A 17,088-nucleotide genomic window follows, 5' to 3' on the forward strand; every position below is an offset into this window, starting at 1 on the left:
GCGCCGCTGCCGTCCGCGGGACAGAGCCGCGTCCCCGCCGGTCCCGGGGCCCCGAGGGACGGGCCTGCCGCCACCTGCCCGCGGCCCGGCGCTGGACGCGCGCTGCTACCTACCCCGGACAGGGCAGGAGCCGAGAGCCGCCGTCGGGCCAGGAGCGGCGCGGGGCGCGGAGCGGGCAGCGGAGCGGCCGCGGACCCGCTCATCCGCCACCCTCGGCAGCCGAGATCGCTCTCCCCCTCCGCGGCCCGCGGGGGCGCGACCCGGGCCCGCGTTGCCCGCGCCGCTCGGCCGCCCCGGGGCGCACGGAGCCGGCCGCCCCGGGCGCCGCCGCGCTTCAGGGGCCGCGGGGGCCCGGCGGGGCCAGGGCACTATTTGACGTCGAGGAGACGGATCACCGCGGCGCAGCGATACGCCGCGCACCAATGGAGTTCAAATGTCAGCAAGTTTGAGGAGGGGTGAGGCGCCGGGGGGTGTGTTCCTCCGCCGCGGCCCCTGCTCTAAACGGCGCGGCTCCTCGGGCCGCCGCACGGCTCAGGGGCTGGGAGCGCCGGGAGCCCCGTGCCCCGCCCGGCCCGCCGCGCCCGCGCTCCGCCCGGCACGGCCCGCCCCGGGAGGGCCCTCCGCGCCAAGCAGGGCGTGGGTCCGGCGCTGCCGGCGAGCAGGTGACACCGCGGCTGCCCGGCGCCGTGTGCGCGGCATGTGCGCGCCCGTGTAGCGGGGCGGCCCCATGGGCGGCGGCGCCGGCTCCTGCCTCTGCCCCCCGTCTCTGGAAGCCCGGGCAGGAAACGCTCCTCATGTCTTCCAGATAAAAATAAAAGCGACTCCTTCCTCCCGGCCGCAGAGTGTCCCCGCGCCCGGCCCGACGCGGGGCTGAGCCGGCCCCGCCGCCCGGCAGCGCCTCTCGCCGCCGCTCATGGACATCGCGACGGGTCCCGAGTCCTTGGAGAGGTGCTTCCCGCGGGGCCCACCGGACTGCGCCAAGATGCTGGACGGCATTAAAATGGAAGACCACCCCCTGCGCTCGGGGCCGGCCACACTGGGAGTGCTGCTGGGTGAGTTGCCGGTCGCTTCTTCACTACGCCGAGAGCGGTCCCGCGCACCGCTCGGTGCCCGGGGCTGCGCTCCGAGGGGCCCGGCCGGCCTGATGCCGACCGTGGCCGGCCAGCCCCTGAGCGGTGCGGGGCGCGGGACTGTCTCGCCGGCATGTGCGGGGCGCAGGACCGGCGGCAGCCGTCGAGCTCGGTGTTACCGACCGGCTGGGCCGGGCGGACTGCGCTGCCCGGGACGGGGACTGCGGAGCGGGGCCGGGTTGTGTCGGGGCTGGGAGCGGGGCCAGGTGGGGCCAGGGCCGGCGCCTGACGCCGCCGTCTGCCGTTGCAGGGTCGGAGTGCCAGCACCAGGCCGTCTGCGAGGGCTGCCAGCGGCCCATCTCGGACCGGTTCCTGATGCGGGTGAACGAGTCCTCCTGGCATGAGGAGTGCCTACAGTGCGCCGCGTGCCAGCAGGCGCTCACCACCAGCTGCTACTTCCGGGACCGCAAGCTCTACTGCAAGCAGGACTACCAACAGTAAGGGCGCGGGGGGCGGCGGGGGTCCCGCCGGGGCGGCCCGGCCCAGCCCGGCCCGGCCCGAGGCGCGCGGCGGGCCCGGGGCGTGTTCCCGATCGGGCCGCGCCCCGTGCCCGGCGGAGCGGGCAGCCTGGCACCGGGCTCACGGCTACGGGTGGCGGCCACGGCCAGCGGGGACCCCGGCGTGGGCTGCGCGGCGGGCACGAATGGGACCGAAGACACCGAGCCGTGGCGTCCGACCCGGGCAGGGCCGCCTCCCGCCCCGGGCCCGCCGCGGTCCGGTACCGCGCGGTGCCGTCGGTCGGGACGGCGATGGGGCGGCCCGGCCCGGTTTGGGCTGCGCGGGCAGCGCCGCGCTCGGAGCCGTCCTGCGGCTCTCTCCCGCCCGCCGCGAGTCCCGTCCCGCCCGCCGCCCCGGGGCCGCTCCGAGAGGCGGAGGCCCGCAGAAAGGCCGGTGCCGCTGCCCGGCGGCGGGGCCGGGGGCTCGGCGGGGCCGTCGCTACGCTGCCGCGGGCCGGCCCGGTGGAACGGCCGTCGGGCGCGGCGGGGCCCGGCCCAGGGAGCGGAGCGGCGGCGGGAGGAGCCCGGCGCTGAGCCTGGCCCCGGCCCCTGCGCTGCCCGCGCTCTCTCTTATTGCGGCTTTATCCCCAAATGTCAGGCGCTGTCGGGAGCGGCCCCCGCCGCGGCGCGGCCCCGCGCAGGGACGGAGCCCGGCCCCGCGCCGGGCCGCCCTCCCCTGCAGAAGCCCACTTCATGCTTGTCACCTAAATTGAGGATCCTTTTTGTGCCGGGAGGGGGGCGAACATGGGCATTTCAATCACTAGGACATAATATGGCTCTGCTAGAAGTCTGGCAACAAACAAAGAACAACAACTATTGGTTTGCATCAACTTTTGTCAGGCATTCAGCAGGCATCCAGAAAGGCCTGAAGTGGCTTAGTGGCAACAATGTGCATTTCATAGCTACAGCATGAAAATCCATCTCCATGGAAACGGGTAGTAAATGCTAACATGACATGCTGAGTATAAATATTGTGAGGGTTATAACTCTTGTATAAATGGCCCAGATAAATGTCCCCCTGTTTAGGAATTACAACAAAACATGTTATTTCATGCTGCAGCCCTCCCTAGCTCCCAGAGAGTCCTCCACAGCCCGGGCACCGTGCATGGGAATAACTCCAGGCTTGCCCGCGGGCTGCCGCCATCCATCCCGCCCTTGTGGGGCTGCGGCTGCGGCACCTTCAGGGTTTTCTCGTGCCCGGTTTAGGGACCCCGTCCACCGGCTTTGCCTTGCATTTCTACGCAAAATAAACCACCCTGTGGTAGCTGTAGTTGGAGATCGGTGAAGCTTCTTTTTCTATAGGTAGTAACACCTTAGATACTTTTTTTTAATTAGTAAAGAATGTCGAATAGTCTTTAGGCTACCCAAAAAAGCATTATTTGGCAATGTAAATATTTACATTAATTGCAAATAAATGTACTCTCTAAAGTTCCCAACTTTAGTTTCTGTAAAATAAAGAATTGTACTTAGTGACCTAAAAAGCAAGATCAGAGACTATTGCTGTGTAAAACAAAAACACTTTTCTGACTGAAAACAAAATTGTTGCTGCTTCAGAACTTCCCGTATTACCAAAAGTGTCCAATTGTAGAGGGGGAAAATGGGGTAACCAGGCTGCCGAGCAATAAAAAGATATCAACATGTTGGCCTTTGTTGAATCCCAGCACCTAGTGTGACATGACATGGTGCCCTGCTGCGTGTGCCCCCGAGGACTGACAGCGGCAGCGGCTCGCGGGAAGGGGAGGGGAGACACGGTAAATCAAAATTTGTTTTCTCTGAGATTTTATTAGCCCAAAAGAGCAAACATGTGAAACTGTGCTGACACGGATTGTGTGCCCTTTCAGAGCCGGAGAAATATTCGTTTATGGTAGCAGAGGATAAAAATAGCTGTGTGTCCGTGCGAGTGGCCCTGGGCTGTGCAGTGCAGAGGGTCAGTTCCATCCCTCAGGCCGGGCAGTGAAGCCGTGAGCGAGCTGAGAGAGGCAGCCACAGCGAGAGGACACGGCCGATGGTGGAACACCGGGGTGGGAATGCCTGTGTGCTCAGAGAGAATGCCTTGGGCTAGTGAGATGGAATGGAACCCGTGCGGAGCAAGACAGGGATCAGTAACATCAGATGCTTTTTGTTATCCTGAGTCCTATTTGCAAATATCTGGGAAAAAATTAAAAAAAAATAGAATAAAGTTCACTTAAATATCTCAGTTCCTGAAATTTGCCTTAAATAGATTTTTCAGTACGTAGTAATGTAATTTAAAAGGTCAGATTTCTCCAGAACTCCCAGGACTATAATCAAGTGCTGTGTATATATCTTTGGGAAAATGGTGTCTCATCTTTCTAATGAAAGCAAGCTTCTGATGGGTCAGATATCAGACCTTACACCTTTCCCTGGGTCAGGAATGATTGCTGCCCATCCTTGGATGAGGGCATTTCACATTAGGGGGAAGGGTGAAAACAGTTTTTCTTTTTCTTTTTTCTTTTCATTTTTTTAAGAAAAATGTTGGCTATGGGAAGCTACCCTTATGCTTGGAATGTTACAGCAAATCCTGGGGGAGGTGGATTAGTAGCCCAAGCCCAGTTTGAAGTAGTCAGAGGTGCCTGATAAATGTAATTTATCACAAAAATATCATCAGTATGTCAGTGGGATAAGCTGGGCATGTATTTTGGTCTCTTTTTAAAGAAGGAATTCAACTTGCATGAGTACGTACTGATGTTTTAAGTTAATGCAAAGTACTTATTTTGCTAAAATTTAGGATTTTGAGGGTCAGGTGCATTTGATGGCAAGGTTTTTAAGAAAAAAAACCCCAGAGCAGTGTCACCAGGGAAGGCTGGCTTTCACAAGCCCCAGTCAAGCAGAATGTCTTTGATTTTAATTAGAACTTTGCCAAATTGCTCCACTTTTGGAACCTTACACTGTGGGTTTTTGTTTTGGCGTTTTGTTTTTTTTTTTTTAAAGAAGTTTGCTTTCTGAGAAATTGAAACCTTCAGAATTAATGGTTTTGGGTGTTTTTTTTTTGCTTTTGTTTTTTGTTTTTGTTTTTGTTTTTTAAATAGGAGGCTTGTGGGAGTTGCATTTTGGTTCTTTGCTTAAATTAATTTACTTATTGTATCACTCATGACAGTGCTTTCTACTACAAAATGTTAGCATTTATAAATTATACATTTATTTTCCATTTGTGATTTAATTTTTTTTTTTTTTTTGTGATTGTGGCTTTCAGGTTTGTTTTTCTCTCACTGCCCAGTGTTATATAGCGATTTGCCCTAGCTCTTGCTGATAGTAAAAAAATATATGTTATGAAAAATAACTGTTCCAGGATATGTATTTCATATCTAAGCAGCGCATATAATTTATGGAAAGATCTCTATTCCTGTTTAAGTTTTGGAAATAAAGGCTCTGAAAGAGCTTTTTATTCAGGGGACCAGATAGCAAACACCCACAGTCGCTGTGTCAATATTTTTCATTAATGCATTCTAAGTTTTGCTTAGAGTGAGAAAGAGAAATATTCAGGCTTTTGTTCTTTTCCACGTGTCAGGTATGGTTTTAGCATCACTTTTGGATGCTATTAAAAAGACCCGCCATGTATTTCTGCTCTTCATCTCTGAGCCCTTTCTTGTCGGTGGCTGGGCTCGGTGTTGCCGTGCAGTCAGCACGGAGCAACACGTCCCTCGCAGGAGGAAAGGAGCCCCTGGAGCCTCGGAGCTGGGGGAGCCTTGGCCCCTCCAGATTTTGGGAATGCTTTCAGGCGAGCGGAACGCTGAGGCCGATGTTTCTCACTTCAGTTGCGTTTTAGATTCAAAATATAACAAAAGCTTCCCGTCAGTGAGCGTCTCTCGGTTTTGTGCCTGTTATTTCTCGCAGAGCGCGGGCTGTGGAATGTGGTGGGAGCCCGGTGCGGGGGGAACCAAAGCTCCCGGATTCTGCTGCGTGCTCAGTGGACAATAGCAATCCGCGAACGGCAGGATTTGATGTGTTTCCAGTGTTGCTGTTTTATTTTTAACGGAGGATCTGTTCGGCTCGTGGGTGCAGCCGTGCAGCACTGTGAGCTCGGCAGAACCGTGCGGATCGGGGATCCCTCCGGCTGCCTTCGCCCCGTGCTGGCCGGGCGCTGGTCCTTGCGTGCGGGTCACTAGGAAACAGCACGGAAACCAGGTGAAACTTAGAGACAGGAGTAGCCTAAGCATATGCCCAGGACATGGAGTAATGATTAAAGTTATGTCATCCACTAAAAATGCTTTTCCAAGTCACTGGAATACTCTGGCATTTTCTCTGAAAACCCCACCGGCCCTGCACCACCGCTCTCATCGGCCCCATAAAGAGTCCTCGGCAGGATCGGAGTTTTGCGGATCTCGGAGCAGCCCCGGGCGGGAGCACGGAGGAAGCGGGGCTGTTATTGCACCGCTGACGTCAGCGCGGTGGCCGTGCTGGGGCCGGGCCCCCGAGGGTCCCCCGGGCTCGGCCCCCGGGTGGCACCGGCCCGGCCCGGCCTGGCCCTGGCAGCGCTGAGCCCGCACCGGGTCGGGGCTGGGCCCCCGCGGGTGGCACCGGCCCCGCCGCACCCCGGCAGCGCTGAGCCCGCACCGGGCCGGGGCCGGCTGCGAGCGCTGCCCCGGATCTGGGACGGAATGTGTTCAGGATTTGGGGAGACATTTTGGTGTGCTGCTTCAGGCACCGTAACACTGGACAAAATAACTGCAGCGCAAGGACGCGATTTGCGCTGATCCGTGACAGAAAACGATAGGGAAGATCTCTGTGCAGTATAGGCCATATGCAATTAAATTAACAGGAGTATAATTTATAAAGCTTTACTTCTAGCATGAAAAAAAAATCATAGATGTGAAATACATTGAAAAATTTTTTTTCACTTATTATAACAAACAGAAATACTTTGCATTCTGTTTAGAAACTGAGTCTGTTATTTTTGGGTCTAAATTTTTGAGGTAGTTCAAAGGCATACATCCCCTTTCCAACTATCAATAATATATCATGATGAAACAGCTGGTTTATAATGTCTCTTTTTAAACTAATTATGCTATTAGTGTGTTTCAGTGGTAAATACACACCCCTGTCACTTCCCTCCGTTTTGGAGCAGGCTGTAAAGCCTGGTATCTCCTAAAGTGCTCACTGCTCCGGTGAACATGAAAGGGGGGGCGGGGGGGGCAGATTTAGCCAGCGGCTGCTTCATTTGGTCAGATATCTGGGCAGAAATATTCGAGAGAAAATGGAGTATGCTTTTCCTAATACAGCTGTGATTTTTATTTTTTTTTAATTCCAGATAAAATTTGGATTTAGGCTAAATCTGCTTTTTCTTGCTTGGAACAGGAACTGATTCAATTTTATTCAATATCTCTTTCTTCTGGAATGGCGAGTGCAGCAGATAAAGGGGTTGGTTGGAGGAGAGCTGAGCCCCCTGCGCTCGGTGTGGAGGCCAGGGGGAGCTTTGGGAGCTTTGGAGCTTTGGGAGTCTGCGAGGCTGCGGCGCTCGGGGACGAGCGGGGCCCTCCCGGCTGGAAGGGAGCGGGGCCGGGCACCCAGGGGCGGCTGCTCGGGGCCCGTGGGGCGGCTCGGGGCCGGAGGGGCCCGGGGCCGTTCCGTGCCGGCCGTCACTGCCCGGCCGAGAGCGGAGCCGCGTCCTCGGTGTGCGCGCAGCTCCTGCGGGGCCCGGGACGTGCCGAGGGTAAACGCGGTAGCAACGCTCCAGGGCAGAGTTAGAAATGGATTGTACACGGCTTGGGCCAGCCTGGACCGGGCTGCATAAAATGCAGAGTCAGAGAAAGGCTGTGGATTTCAAACCCCAGCAAGCTGGGGAAAGGCCGTTGCTGTGTCCTCTGCAGAAGGTGTACAAGGCGAGGGACAGGCTCACAAAAAACAGGAAAATTCTTCTCTTTGCCTACAGTTTTTTTCCGCACATGATAAGTAGTGTTAATGCTCAAGTGAGGAAATGAACAAGCAAATAAATAAATAAAACGGTGAAGTGACTTGATCAGCAATCTGCAGTAAAGGTAAACAAACCAGGTATTGCTCTGGGATGGTTTGGTGTGGTAGGAAGGGGTTTTGGCATGATTTGGGATGATTACATTACTCACAGGGCACAGATTGACTCATAAAGAAATGACAGTTTCTTGTTCATTGCAGAACATAAAATTTCCACATTCGTTTTAAAACAAAGGACAAGATTAGTTATAAGTAACCATGTGTTGTGAGCCCCAACAGCTGAGTCTGCAGCAGCCAAACAAGGGACCTAGAAGAGTCTCGAGATAAATAGGTACAGTTAGGAACAGAAATTTCCTTTCTCCAGGTGAATTGAAATAACTAAATGAAGTGGGCAGGAAGTTTTTACTGAATATCCACCTTGCGGACTGTGTAGTTGTGGTTTGGTATAGCCAAAGCTATGAATGAAAACCGATCTTTTTGATAAAATAGTATTAGAATTTATTTAGAAAGCAGAGGTGTTTTCTGAGTTATGGTATTTTATAAAATGTAAAAGGGAGATAACCTCATTTTGCAGCAGTGGAACATTAACAGCACTGTTTACATTTGGGAAAGAGACATCACTTTTCTCCATTAGTAGCTAAGTAAAAAAAATACATTAACAGCTTCACATCTAACTTAAAATAAATGGTGAAAGTCAAGCTAGACTTCTGAGTCTGAGGGGAGAATGTATAAAAGAGAAAAAAGATGAAAATACACATAAGGTAAAATGAGCCTGAATTTTTGTTTGAAATGCAGTGTTAGTGTCTCTAACATGCATGTAAATATAGATCTGAATCTTCAGTGTCTTGTTCAGGCAAATTATTCACTTGTTTTAGAAGCCTCTTTAAATTCAATACAAAATTGAGACAGATACTCAACTTTTTTTCTTTTTTTAAAAAAAATTATTTTTACATATCAACTTACGTTTGCTTTACATTCCTGGACTTGCTTTAGCTAGACTTTCACTTAGAAGCAATGGAGCCCTGCCCGTGCCTTGCTGCTCGGCGTACCTGCAGAGTCTCTGGCCGCGGCTGCTGAGCCCCAGCAGCAGGCTGGGGGGAGAGGGCTCTGCCCCTGGGCCCAGCAGGCTGCTCCCAAACAGCCATTTTGCAAAATAGGCTCTGCTTGCTCAAAAACAAATCACTGGTGACTGTTGTCTCCTCTTACGCGACCAGCACTACCCCAGATAAGCGTGTGCTGCCACGGCCTTGTTCGTGCGCTGAACGTGCCTCAGAAACACAAACACCATGTGCCGTATGTTGGGCACCTCTGGTGCAGATCACTTTGAAGGGAAACCCTTAAAATGAAATATTTGCAGTGAGCACCAAGTGTCTGCAGTCTCCGGAGGGTGCAGTGCTGGGGTCAGCAGGCACACGGGGTCTGGGTGCATCGGCAGCCCAGCCTGGCCCACCTGCTCAGCACCTCGCTCCCACTGAATGGGAGGGAGTTTTGCCTTTCAAAAACTATTTGCCTGTGGGCAACCAACAAGTAGACTTTTCTGAGATTGTATTACAGTAAAGGGATTGTTAATATGACTAATTTCAGTTCATTATTTTCCTGGGTTTGAAATTTTACAGTGATCTTCCTCACAGACACAGCAGAACTGCTGCAGCACAAATTGATATCAGCTAAATAAGATATAGCAGATTTCTTTGTGACTTGTTAGGTGTTTGTGCTCTGATTCTTCTGTAACAGGCAAATAGAACACTTGTTATGGAGGTCATTTCTTTGCTTCCAAAACATAATATTTTCTTTAATATGCACAAAATTTTCCCTGCAAACATTGACATGAACTTGTGAACATGCAATTCCTATTGGCTTCAGTGAGAGCCATCCTCGCTCATCAAAGGAGGGAATTTGGCTCTTGATTTTACTGCAATCAGTGTTTTATTTATAATGTACAAGAGTGCACGTGCACTCTCCCAGTAAGAGCTGATGGGATTTATGTGCACATGCTGAGGACCAAATCCTCCTGGTAGCTGTCAGGAAGTTTACTTTCACATGCTCGTTCCTTGGTGTAACCTGAATCACCATTCACTGGTGACAAAAACAAAACAAAACCAAACAAAGAATAATTGTCTACATCAGTATTTTTTTTTTTGCAGTTGTTGCTTTCATCATGTTAGTATTATGATAGGGAGCAGGCAAGCTGGAATTTGCAGAAGAAACTACGAATATAGTTTTAAAGCATTTTTAGTTACAGCCTGGGATTACTCAGATAGAGAGAGGCACCCCTGCTCTTAGAGGCTGGCTCTGGTGCATTCCTTGTGTGTCAGTGAGGGAGCACGTGTGGTGCAGCCTGTGCATGGGGACGTTTGATGGGCACAGCTTGTTGCACCCTGAGGATGGGGACGTTTGATGGGCACAGCTTGTTGCACCCTGAGGATGGGGACGTTTGATGGGCACAGCTTGTTGCAGCCTGTGCATGGGGACCTTTGATGGGCACAGCCCTGCAGTCCCCAGCAGAGGAGCTCACAGGGTGCTGGCTCTGCTCGTGCAGCTGCAGCCGAGGTCGGGCAGCTCTGTGGGACGGGGCCCTTGGGGGTGGCACCATACCTGCCAAAGATCCTCACTGAGAAAGGCCAAGTTCTCCTCGAACACCGAGCCCCCAGAACAATGGTATCTGACCTGTGAGGTCCTGGCAGGATGAGGAGTTCAGATATGGAGCTGTGGTGGTGCGGCTGGCAGCTCACAAGGGTCCAGAGCCACGGGCTGTGGTGGCTGGATGGCAGCTGGCACGGGGGAGCTGGCACAGGGGAGCTGGCACTGGTGCTCCCTGGCTGGGTGGGGTGGGTCATGCAGGTTACCTGGGCAGGTGGGTCTGCTGCTCTTCCCGCCTTTCTGACCTTCCAGAAGAGGAAGAGCTGATCCTCCTCCCCCCTCCACCCCACTGTTAATAATCATGGTTTGCAGACTAAATATCTGTTCTGTGCACGTTTGTGTGTACATGCAGGCTCGAGTCAGTCCTGCCATCTCCCTGAGTGCTCTGGGGCTGGCAGCGCATTCCCCAGCAGGCGGGGACATTCCCTGCATGGGGGGCTGGCACTGCCACTGGACAGGCCCCGGGCAGGGGCTTGGGCCAGCAAATCCCTGCTCCCAGCAGTGCCAGTGCAGCCAATTGCCCCGGCGTGCAGCAGCTTGCAGTGTCACGCAAGGTCAGTTTACCTGGCAGCAAGTGGCTAGCGAGGGCTCAGTGGAGCTGCTCACCGCAGTTTCTGGGGCTTTTCACAGGCCTAAGCTTCTCACCCACCCTAAGCAGAAGTTGCAGTTTAACATCATGAGATGTCTTCACAGTTGGATCTTGGCATGGGCTTCATCTGGCAATAAGAGAAGTTTCCCCTATGGGTTAGACCTGTGGAGTCAGGTCCCACTCACGCTGGAGTCGATATGGAAAGTGTGGTGGGATCCTGCATGAACGCTAGCGCCAGCAGTGAGGCTGGTTATTGTTAAGTGTGCAAACAGCGCAAAAATACAAACGGAGTAAAACAATTTGAGGGAAGAAATGGCAGTGTAATCTTGCAGCAATGCTATCTCTGCATGGCATTATTCATTTGAACCTGCCAGGCTCACTGCTTGGAGCTGCAAGAAAACAAGTGATTTAGCTGATGGGAGCAGAAAGTGTTAATAGCACTGACAGCTCCTCTGGTAATGGAGGAGCAGGCGGATCCTACTACCAGGGATTCCCGCTGAGCCCTGGCTGCTCCTGGCCGGAGCTGCTGTGGAAAAAAGTTCCACGGAGGAGGCAGAGTTTGTATTTCAGCAGCAGCGTTTGTTCATGACTCGCGCCAGGGCTGCAGGGGCACGCACGGCCTGTGTGGGGTGGCCGAGGGTCTGTGGGGTGTCCTGGCTGCAGGGAGCGGCTCTCTGGGGTGTCCTGCTCCCCCAGCCCCTGGATCTCACAGCCTGTGCTGGGGCTGGTTCCCAGCATGGCTCTCTGGGTGTAGAATAAATTAGTCGTGATGGCGCCTGCATTAATTTTATGTGGGAGAATCCCCAGGGGTTGCAGAGCAATTACAGGGAGCGCAGTCTTGCCCCGTGCAGCGTCCTCCCCATCCTGCTGCCGCTCCCCTCAGAGGGGACAGGCGGGCTGGGCGAGGCAGGGCTGGCAGCACCCTCTGGCGAAGCCAGTGTGGGTGCTCTGTGGTCCCACTGCACACCGGGGTGCCGGCACAGAGTGCCAGCTGCAGTGGGGCTCCCTTGGCCAACGTGTCCTACAGAAAGGCTGGAAAACAGGCCCAAGGCAAGGGCACCATCTTGGCTTCATTCATGTCCCTTGAACACTGCTTGTCTTGAGTAATTGAAGGCTGTCCCATTTGTGGCTTTTTTCTTGAAAAAATCAGCTCATGTTTGGCAGGGTTTTGTCTGAGTGTGTAGCGGAAACATTCAATTTTGTGATGTTCAATTTGTTGGATGCCACAATTAAACCTCAGGTTTTTCACCCAACCATCCAAAAGCTAATTGGACATTGTCACTCAGGCAGGAATACACACAAACAATGGCAATCCACCGCCCCGGATCTCAACAAGGTGATTTTCATCACCTTACCAGTCTTTGGGGAGTCTTCAGCTTCCATCTGGAAGTACCTTCAGCCCTTTCCACCTACAGATCTTGAAACAGCTATAACAGAGAGAAAACCAAAATTACATGGAGTTTATTGCCATTTCAGAAGGAAAAAAGTGTTTGAAAAAGTTTATTCAGGAAGCCAAGGGAAGTTAAGTGGGAGACATTTGCCATTTCATCAGTCTGTTGGTGATAGCCATTCATGTCATAAATGGCTTGTGTCATTTGATGCCAAAAATAACATTGTTTTCCTCCCCAAAGGCCTATAGGGTTTTTTTGCAATAAATGTTTATTTGTTAATAATATACTTTAAACAGTACAGCCTTGACCTCAAGTCTCCAAAAGAATCCATCTTCTCTCTGAAAAATCCTACAAAGTTTGTGTAATTTTTTCTGGGAAGGTGTAATTGATGGCGCAGTGAAGGGCAGTGTGTTTGCTTTAACTACTGCAGCTGCGTGGATTAACTGTTTATAAGGGCCTACTGTGCTTTGAATGGCGACTTGCTTAGATTTCAGGCTTTAGTTGACAGCACTTCCTAATTGTTCCTTGGATTTGCTTAAGTTCAATCAGTAAAAATAAATTTCTGCACTGAGCTCACCCATGGTTCTTCCCTCGCTGCTGCTTCAAACCCTTTGAACCGCTCATTTGTAGGAGTTTGATTGCATGGGTCACCCTGCAGCCATGAAATGGGGGTCACCAGCACTGGGGCTGAGAGGGGCTGAACTCGTTCTGCATCTCCTGTTGATCTCAGAAAAAACGTCAGAGGCGTTTGGGTGCCGAGCAAATAACCTGCATGCAGATGCTGTTGATAGGCTTTTGGGTGTACTAATGGGAGTCTCCGGAGTCGAACATAGAACTGACAGATATGAAATGCGATTAAATGTTCAAAAATGTAACAGAGGGTTTTGTAAATATCCGTAATATAGAAACTGTTGTTTTGGGAGAAAACAGCAAGCAAGATAATTAATTTATAATATGTTGCACTGTTTTGAAATTGCCCTGCCAAAAGCTGGAGTTGGATTTCTGCTGGCAGAGTGTTTGTGGAATGGCAGTGACATGTGACCAGTACCACAGCAAGGCAACAATTGTCTCTTCACTATAGCATCAACTACCACTGATTTAACCAATGTTAAGTCATATTTTTAAGCTGTTTCTGTTCTGCCATCAACCACTCTGATCCTTCTCATACAATTTTTCATGTGAACTTTCACTAAACAAGCAAAGTATTACGGCATTTGTCAGATATTTTTTTGTTAGTCCTTAAATGAAAATGTGGTTTTCTAGAACTCCGGAGGACTTATTTCCTTTATAATCATCTCAGTTGTGGCAGAGAGTTACACATTTAATTTCTCAAAGCAGTTCAGATCCCAGTGCTTGTTTGTTTTCAGTTCAACAGGCACTTGGATAAAATAAAGAACAGTATGTATAAAATGAATGGAATTCATTTTTTTCTTTTAACATTTCACATTTGTGGAGCTAAATCTTTTGGATAACATGGGCACTCAGGTGCTTTGTATAAAGCTTATTTTAGTGGAACTCCATAGTACTAAATGGCACTAGTTGTTTGCTGACAATATGTTTATTGTGTATTAATTGTAACAATTATATGATGCTTTAAAAATCTATATTTTGAGAATCAAAGCTTCTGGCTTGGGCTGTGCTCCCACATTTTGTAGTTGGCTAATTTTGCTCAATCTCCTCGAGCGCAATTTACAAGGAAAAGTTACACACACAACTGGTTGAAGAACTGGGTGCCGGGTAGGTGATCACTGACTTCCCAGGGCATTGTCTGGGGCACAGCAACCTGTACTGGCGAGGCTTTGGCTGCTCACAGGATGGGTAAGGCAGGAGGGGACCATGGGGGCTCACCTGGTCCAGCCTCCCGCTCCAGCAGGGCCATCCCAGGGCACACGGTTCAGGATTGCATCCAGGGAGCTCTGGAACATCTTCAGGGAGGGACACCCCACGCTCTGCCTGCACAATCTGTTCCAGTGCATGCTCACCCGTGCAGGAAGGGAGCTCTTCTCTCGTTCAGGTGGAATTTCACACCCATTGGCTCCTGCCTGTTGTTCAGGGCAGAGACACCTATGTAGGCTCACGCAGTGGCTGCACAGGTGACCCAGCTGCTGCGGCCAGGGACAGCAGCAGCGCAGCCTCTCCTCAGGGTCTGTCCTGTCCGCTCCTGTCCCGTCTGTCCTGTTCTCCTCCTCTCTCCGAGAAGCGAGTCCCGTGCAGACCTTGTGGGCGCCCTCCCAAGCCCCCCTCAGGCTGGGGGTGCTGTGGTGCCAGGGCTCCTCTGGCCACCCTGGCCTGGGTGGTGCAGGCTGACCCCGAGCTGCCCCTGGCCAGCACGGGGGGCCTGGAGGCTGGGAGGGCACACAGGGGGTGCAGACACCAACGCTCCCTGACCTGCCCCTCCTGGCTCCGTGGAGGTTCTCCTGATTCATTCTCAGGTGATTCATGCTCTCAGCATCAGCTGCCTGTTTGTGAAACTGAAAAGAAGCAATCTGAAAGCAAAACCATCACGTTACTGAGGCTAATATGGATTTGCTCTTGTAAGGGGATGTTAAAGGTCCCTTTGTTGTACAGAGACTGAGCTTTACCATGTTTTATTCTTTTTGTCAGCTTTCTTTGGTATTAAACCAAGTGACAAAACATTTAACTTTATCCCTGTGCATGAGCACTTGTGCTAATTAATTCAGTAACTCTTTTGACCTTCTGTTTAAACGATCACAACCTGTGCTGTTCCTGCCCAGACAACACCATCCCTCAGCCCCCTTGGTTGTTCATGTATTCGAAGCGTGGCTCTGGTGGGGATGGCTGGCATCTGCATGTTGTTATATTCTTGAAATAGCAAACATTAAAAAAGTTAAATGGACATATGAATAAGAGAAAAAGCAGAAAAGCCAAGGAGCAATTAAATGTAACGTTTCATCATGAAAAGGATTTTGCTGGTTTATCTTCTAATAAGATTATGTCACCGACACAAGTACCTAGGAGCCTGTGATTGACAGCCTCCTGTACTTTTATCAGGCAGTGTGACACTAAACCTCGGGGCCTTTTGTCCGATAGAGTGAGCTCACGGAAACTCTCCGTCCTAATCCCCTTATTCATGTCAGGCACAGAAAAGAAGTTCTGATCAGATGGCATCTTACAACAGTGTCACCTCCACCCCCTTGGTGCTGGGTGGACATGGGACATGGGCCGCTTTGTTGGCGGTGTGCCGCGCTCCTGCCCAGCGCTGTCCTGCACCCTGCCCGCGCTGCTGCCAGGGCCAAGCGTGTGTGTCTGCAGGGCACGAGCGTCCCAGAGACATGGCAGCACCATTGCAGGCTGGCTGATTCTGTTTATATTCTGCTTTTATTTCTCTGAAGAACGCACGACCTTTGAAGGAAGTCCTTCCTTTTGTGTTGTAAGACCGTGTAGTGAAATGTCTCCCTGAGCTTCTTCAAACTTTGCACCCAGGCAAAAGAGTGAGTGGAACTAAACCCCCTATCTTTTCAGATGCACAGGATCAATGTTGTGGAAGTCAGCAATCGATCCCCGTGCTGGTATTATAAGTTTCATAGCTCCAGCTCTTTCTTAGTTGCAGGAATTCCTTTGTGCGTATCCCTGCGGTAACCTATTGCAAATAGCGGTTCCCTGTGGTGCTTTATTTACTTGTCCAACTGTTTGGAAGTCTGTTAGTCTAAAGATCAGATGCTCTGAAACAAATCTTATTACCTTAACCAGCTCTGCAAATTCTTCTTTCTCCATTTTTATTGACTTCTTTTCAGCTAGAACTAATACATGTGCAGCAGGTGGGCAAGTACATCTTTCAAAGTTTAGCCCCTCAGATTTAACATGAGAAACTATAAATCTTTTCGTTTTCCTTGGAAAATGTGGGAAACCACAGGTATTTGAAGAGTTGCCTCCTCAGTGGATTTGTGAAGTTTATACTGGTTGCTGTAATTCTTGAAAGAAAAGTCTGGGAAATTTTGAAAGAATGCTTCATTCTGGGGCATAGTCCAATTAATTACTTCTTTCCTTGCATGAAGTATTTTTTCAAGTTGTAATCAAAAGCAATGGAATGGGAAAATTTTAAGATATTTTTCTTTTCATCCAGCCTGGCACCACTGGCAGAGAAACTGCATCAAACTTCCTCCAACTCATCTGCTACAAGCTGGTTCTGTCAGCAATACTCACCAGTCCTCATTTGGGAAGGTGTGCCCAGCTCCTCTATATTTTTTCATCTCTATGCACATTTTAAAAGTAATTTTAGATGTAAAAAGTCAGTGCTAATTAAATGTTTTAAGAAATCATCCTCCAGGAATTCCCCTTTCTCCTCCCTGTCCCCCGCCCCGGCTCCTGGCGACCTCGTGCTCCCCGGTGGGTGCTCACATCCCATCCCGGGCAGATGCTTCCTCTCTTGTGGCACTTTGCTCCAGCAGATATCAAAGTCCTTTGCAGAACGACCTGTCTGGGGCTCCTGCAGGCTGGGGCCTGTCCCTGGCACGCTTATCCCTGCGACACACAATTTCTTCCCAAGTCTCCTTAGGGCCAGGCTGCCCCGGGAGCCGGGATGGGAACGTTCCCATGTCTGGGGTGTGCAGAGCCGTTCGCTGCTGCTTTGCCTCTGTTTGTTTTTCCACTGTGAGCACCAGCAGCTGCCAATGTGAAGTGTGAAAGGGAGCATACACAGAATCTCATTTTTAAAAAGCAAAGGAACCTGCAAGGCTGCGGCTTTCCTGCAGCAGAGCATGTTTGCTTTGAGCAGCCGGCTCTGCTGGGATCTCGGGAGTGCAAGCTGGTGTCAGTTTGCTGTGGCCCCGCAGCACGGACAGGGCTGGAGCTGAACAGAGCCTTATGTACCCTGGAAACTGCGAGGCTGGTACAGTCCATCAGTGTCTGTAAACTTCTCAGGTCAATTAACTGATAGGTGAATTGAGCACACTGTG

The 17,088-nt window shown here is 51.5% G+C and overlaps 1 protein-coding gene across 3 annotated transcripts in view; it reads left to right on the forward strand.

Moving 5' to 3' along the window:
• Nucleotides 1-17,088, forward strand: part of LMX1B (LIM homeobox transcription factor 1 beta) — an 86,453-nt gene continuing 69,365 nt past the window's right edge. Inside the window, exons 1-3 of one of the 3 annotated variants that reach the window (XM_074556221.1) lie at nucleotides 426-662; nucleotides 806-1,052; nucleotides 1,381-1,567. In XM_074556221.1, coding sequence (XP_074412322.1) covers nucleotides 914-1,052; nucleotides 1,381-1,567 — 326 coding nt within the window. In that variant the 5' untranslated portion in view covers nucleotides 426-662; nucleotides 806-913. Of the gene's footprint in view, nucleotides 1,053-1,380; nucleotides 1,568-17,088 lie in introns of all 3 variants that reach the window. The other 2 variants (XM_074556222.1, XM_074556220.1) reach the window with 2 other exon arrangements.

Source organism: Zonotrichia albicollis, chromosome 21, assembly GCF_047830755.1.
Source record: "Zonotrichia albicollis isolate bZonAlb1 chromosome 21, bZonAlb1.hap1, whole genome shotgun sequence".
Lineage (NCBI taxonomy): Eukaryota > Metazoa > Chordata > Aves > Passeriformes > Passerellidae > Zonotrichia > Zonotrichia albicollis.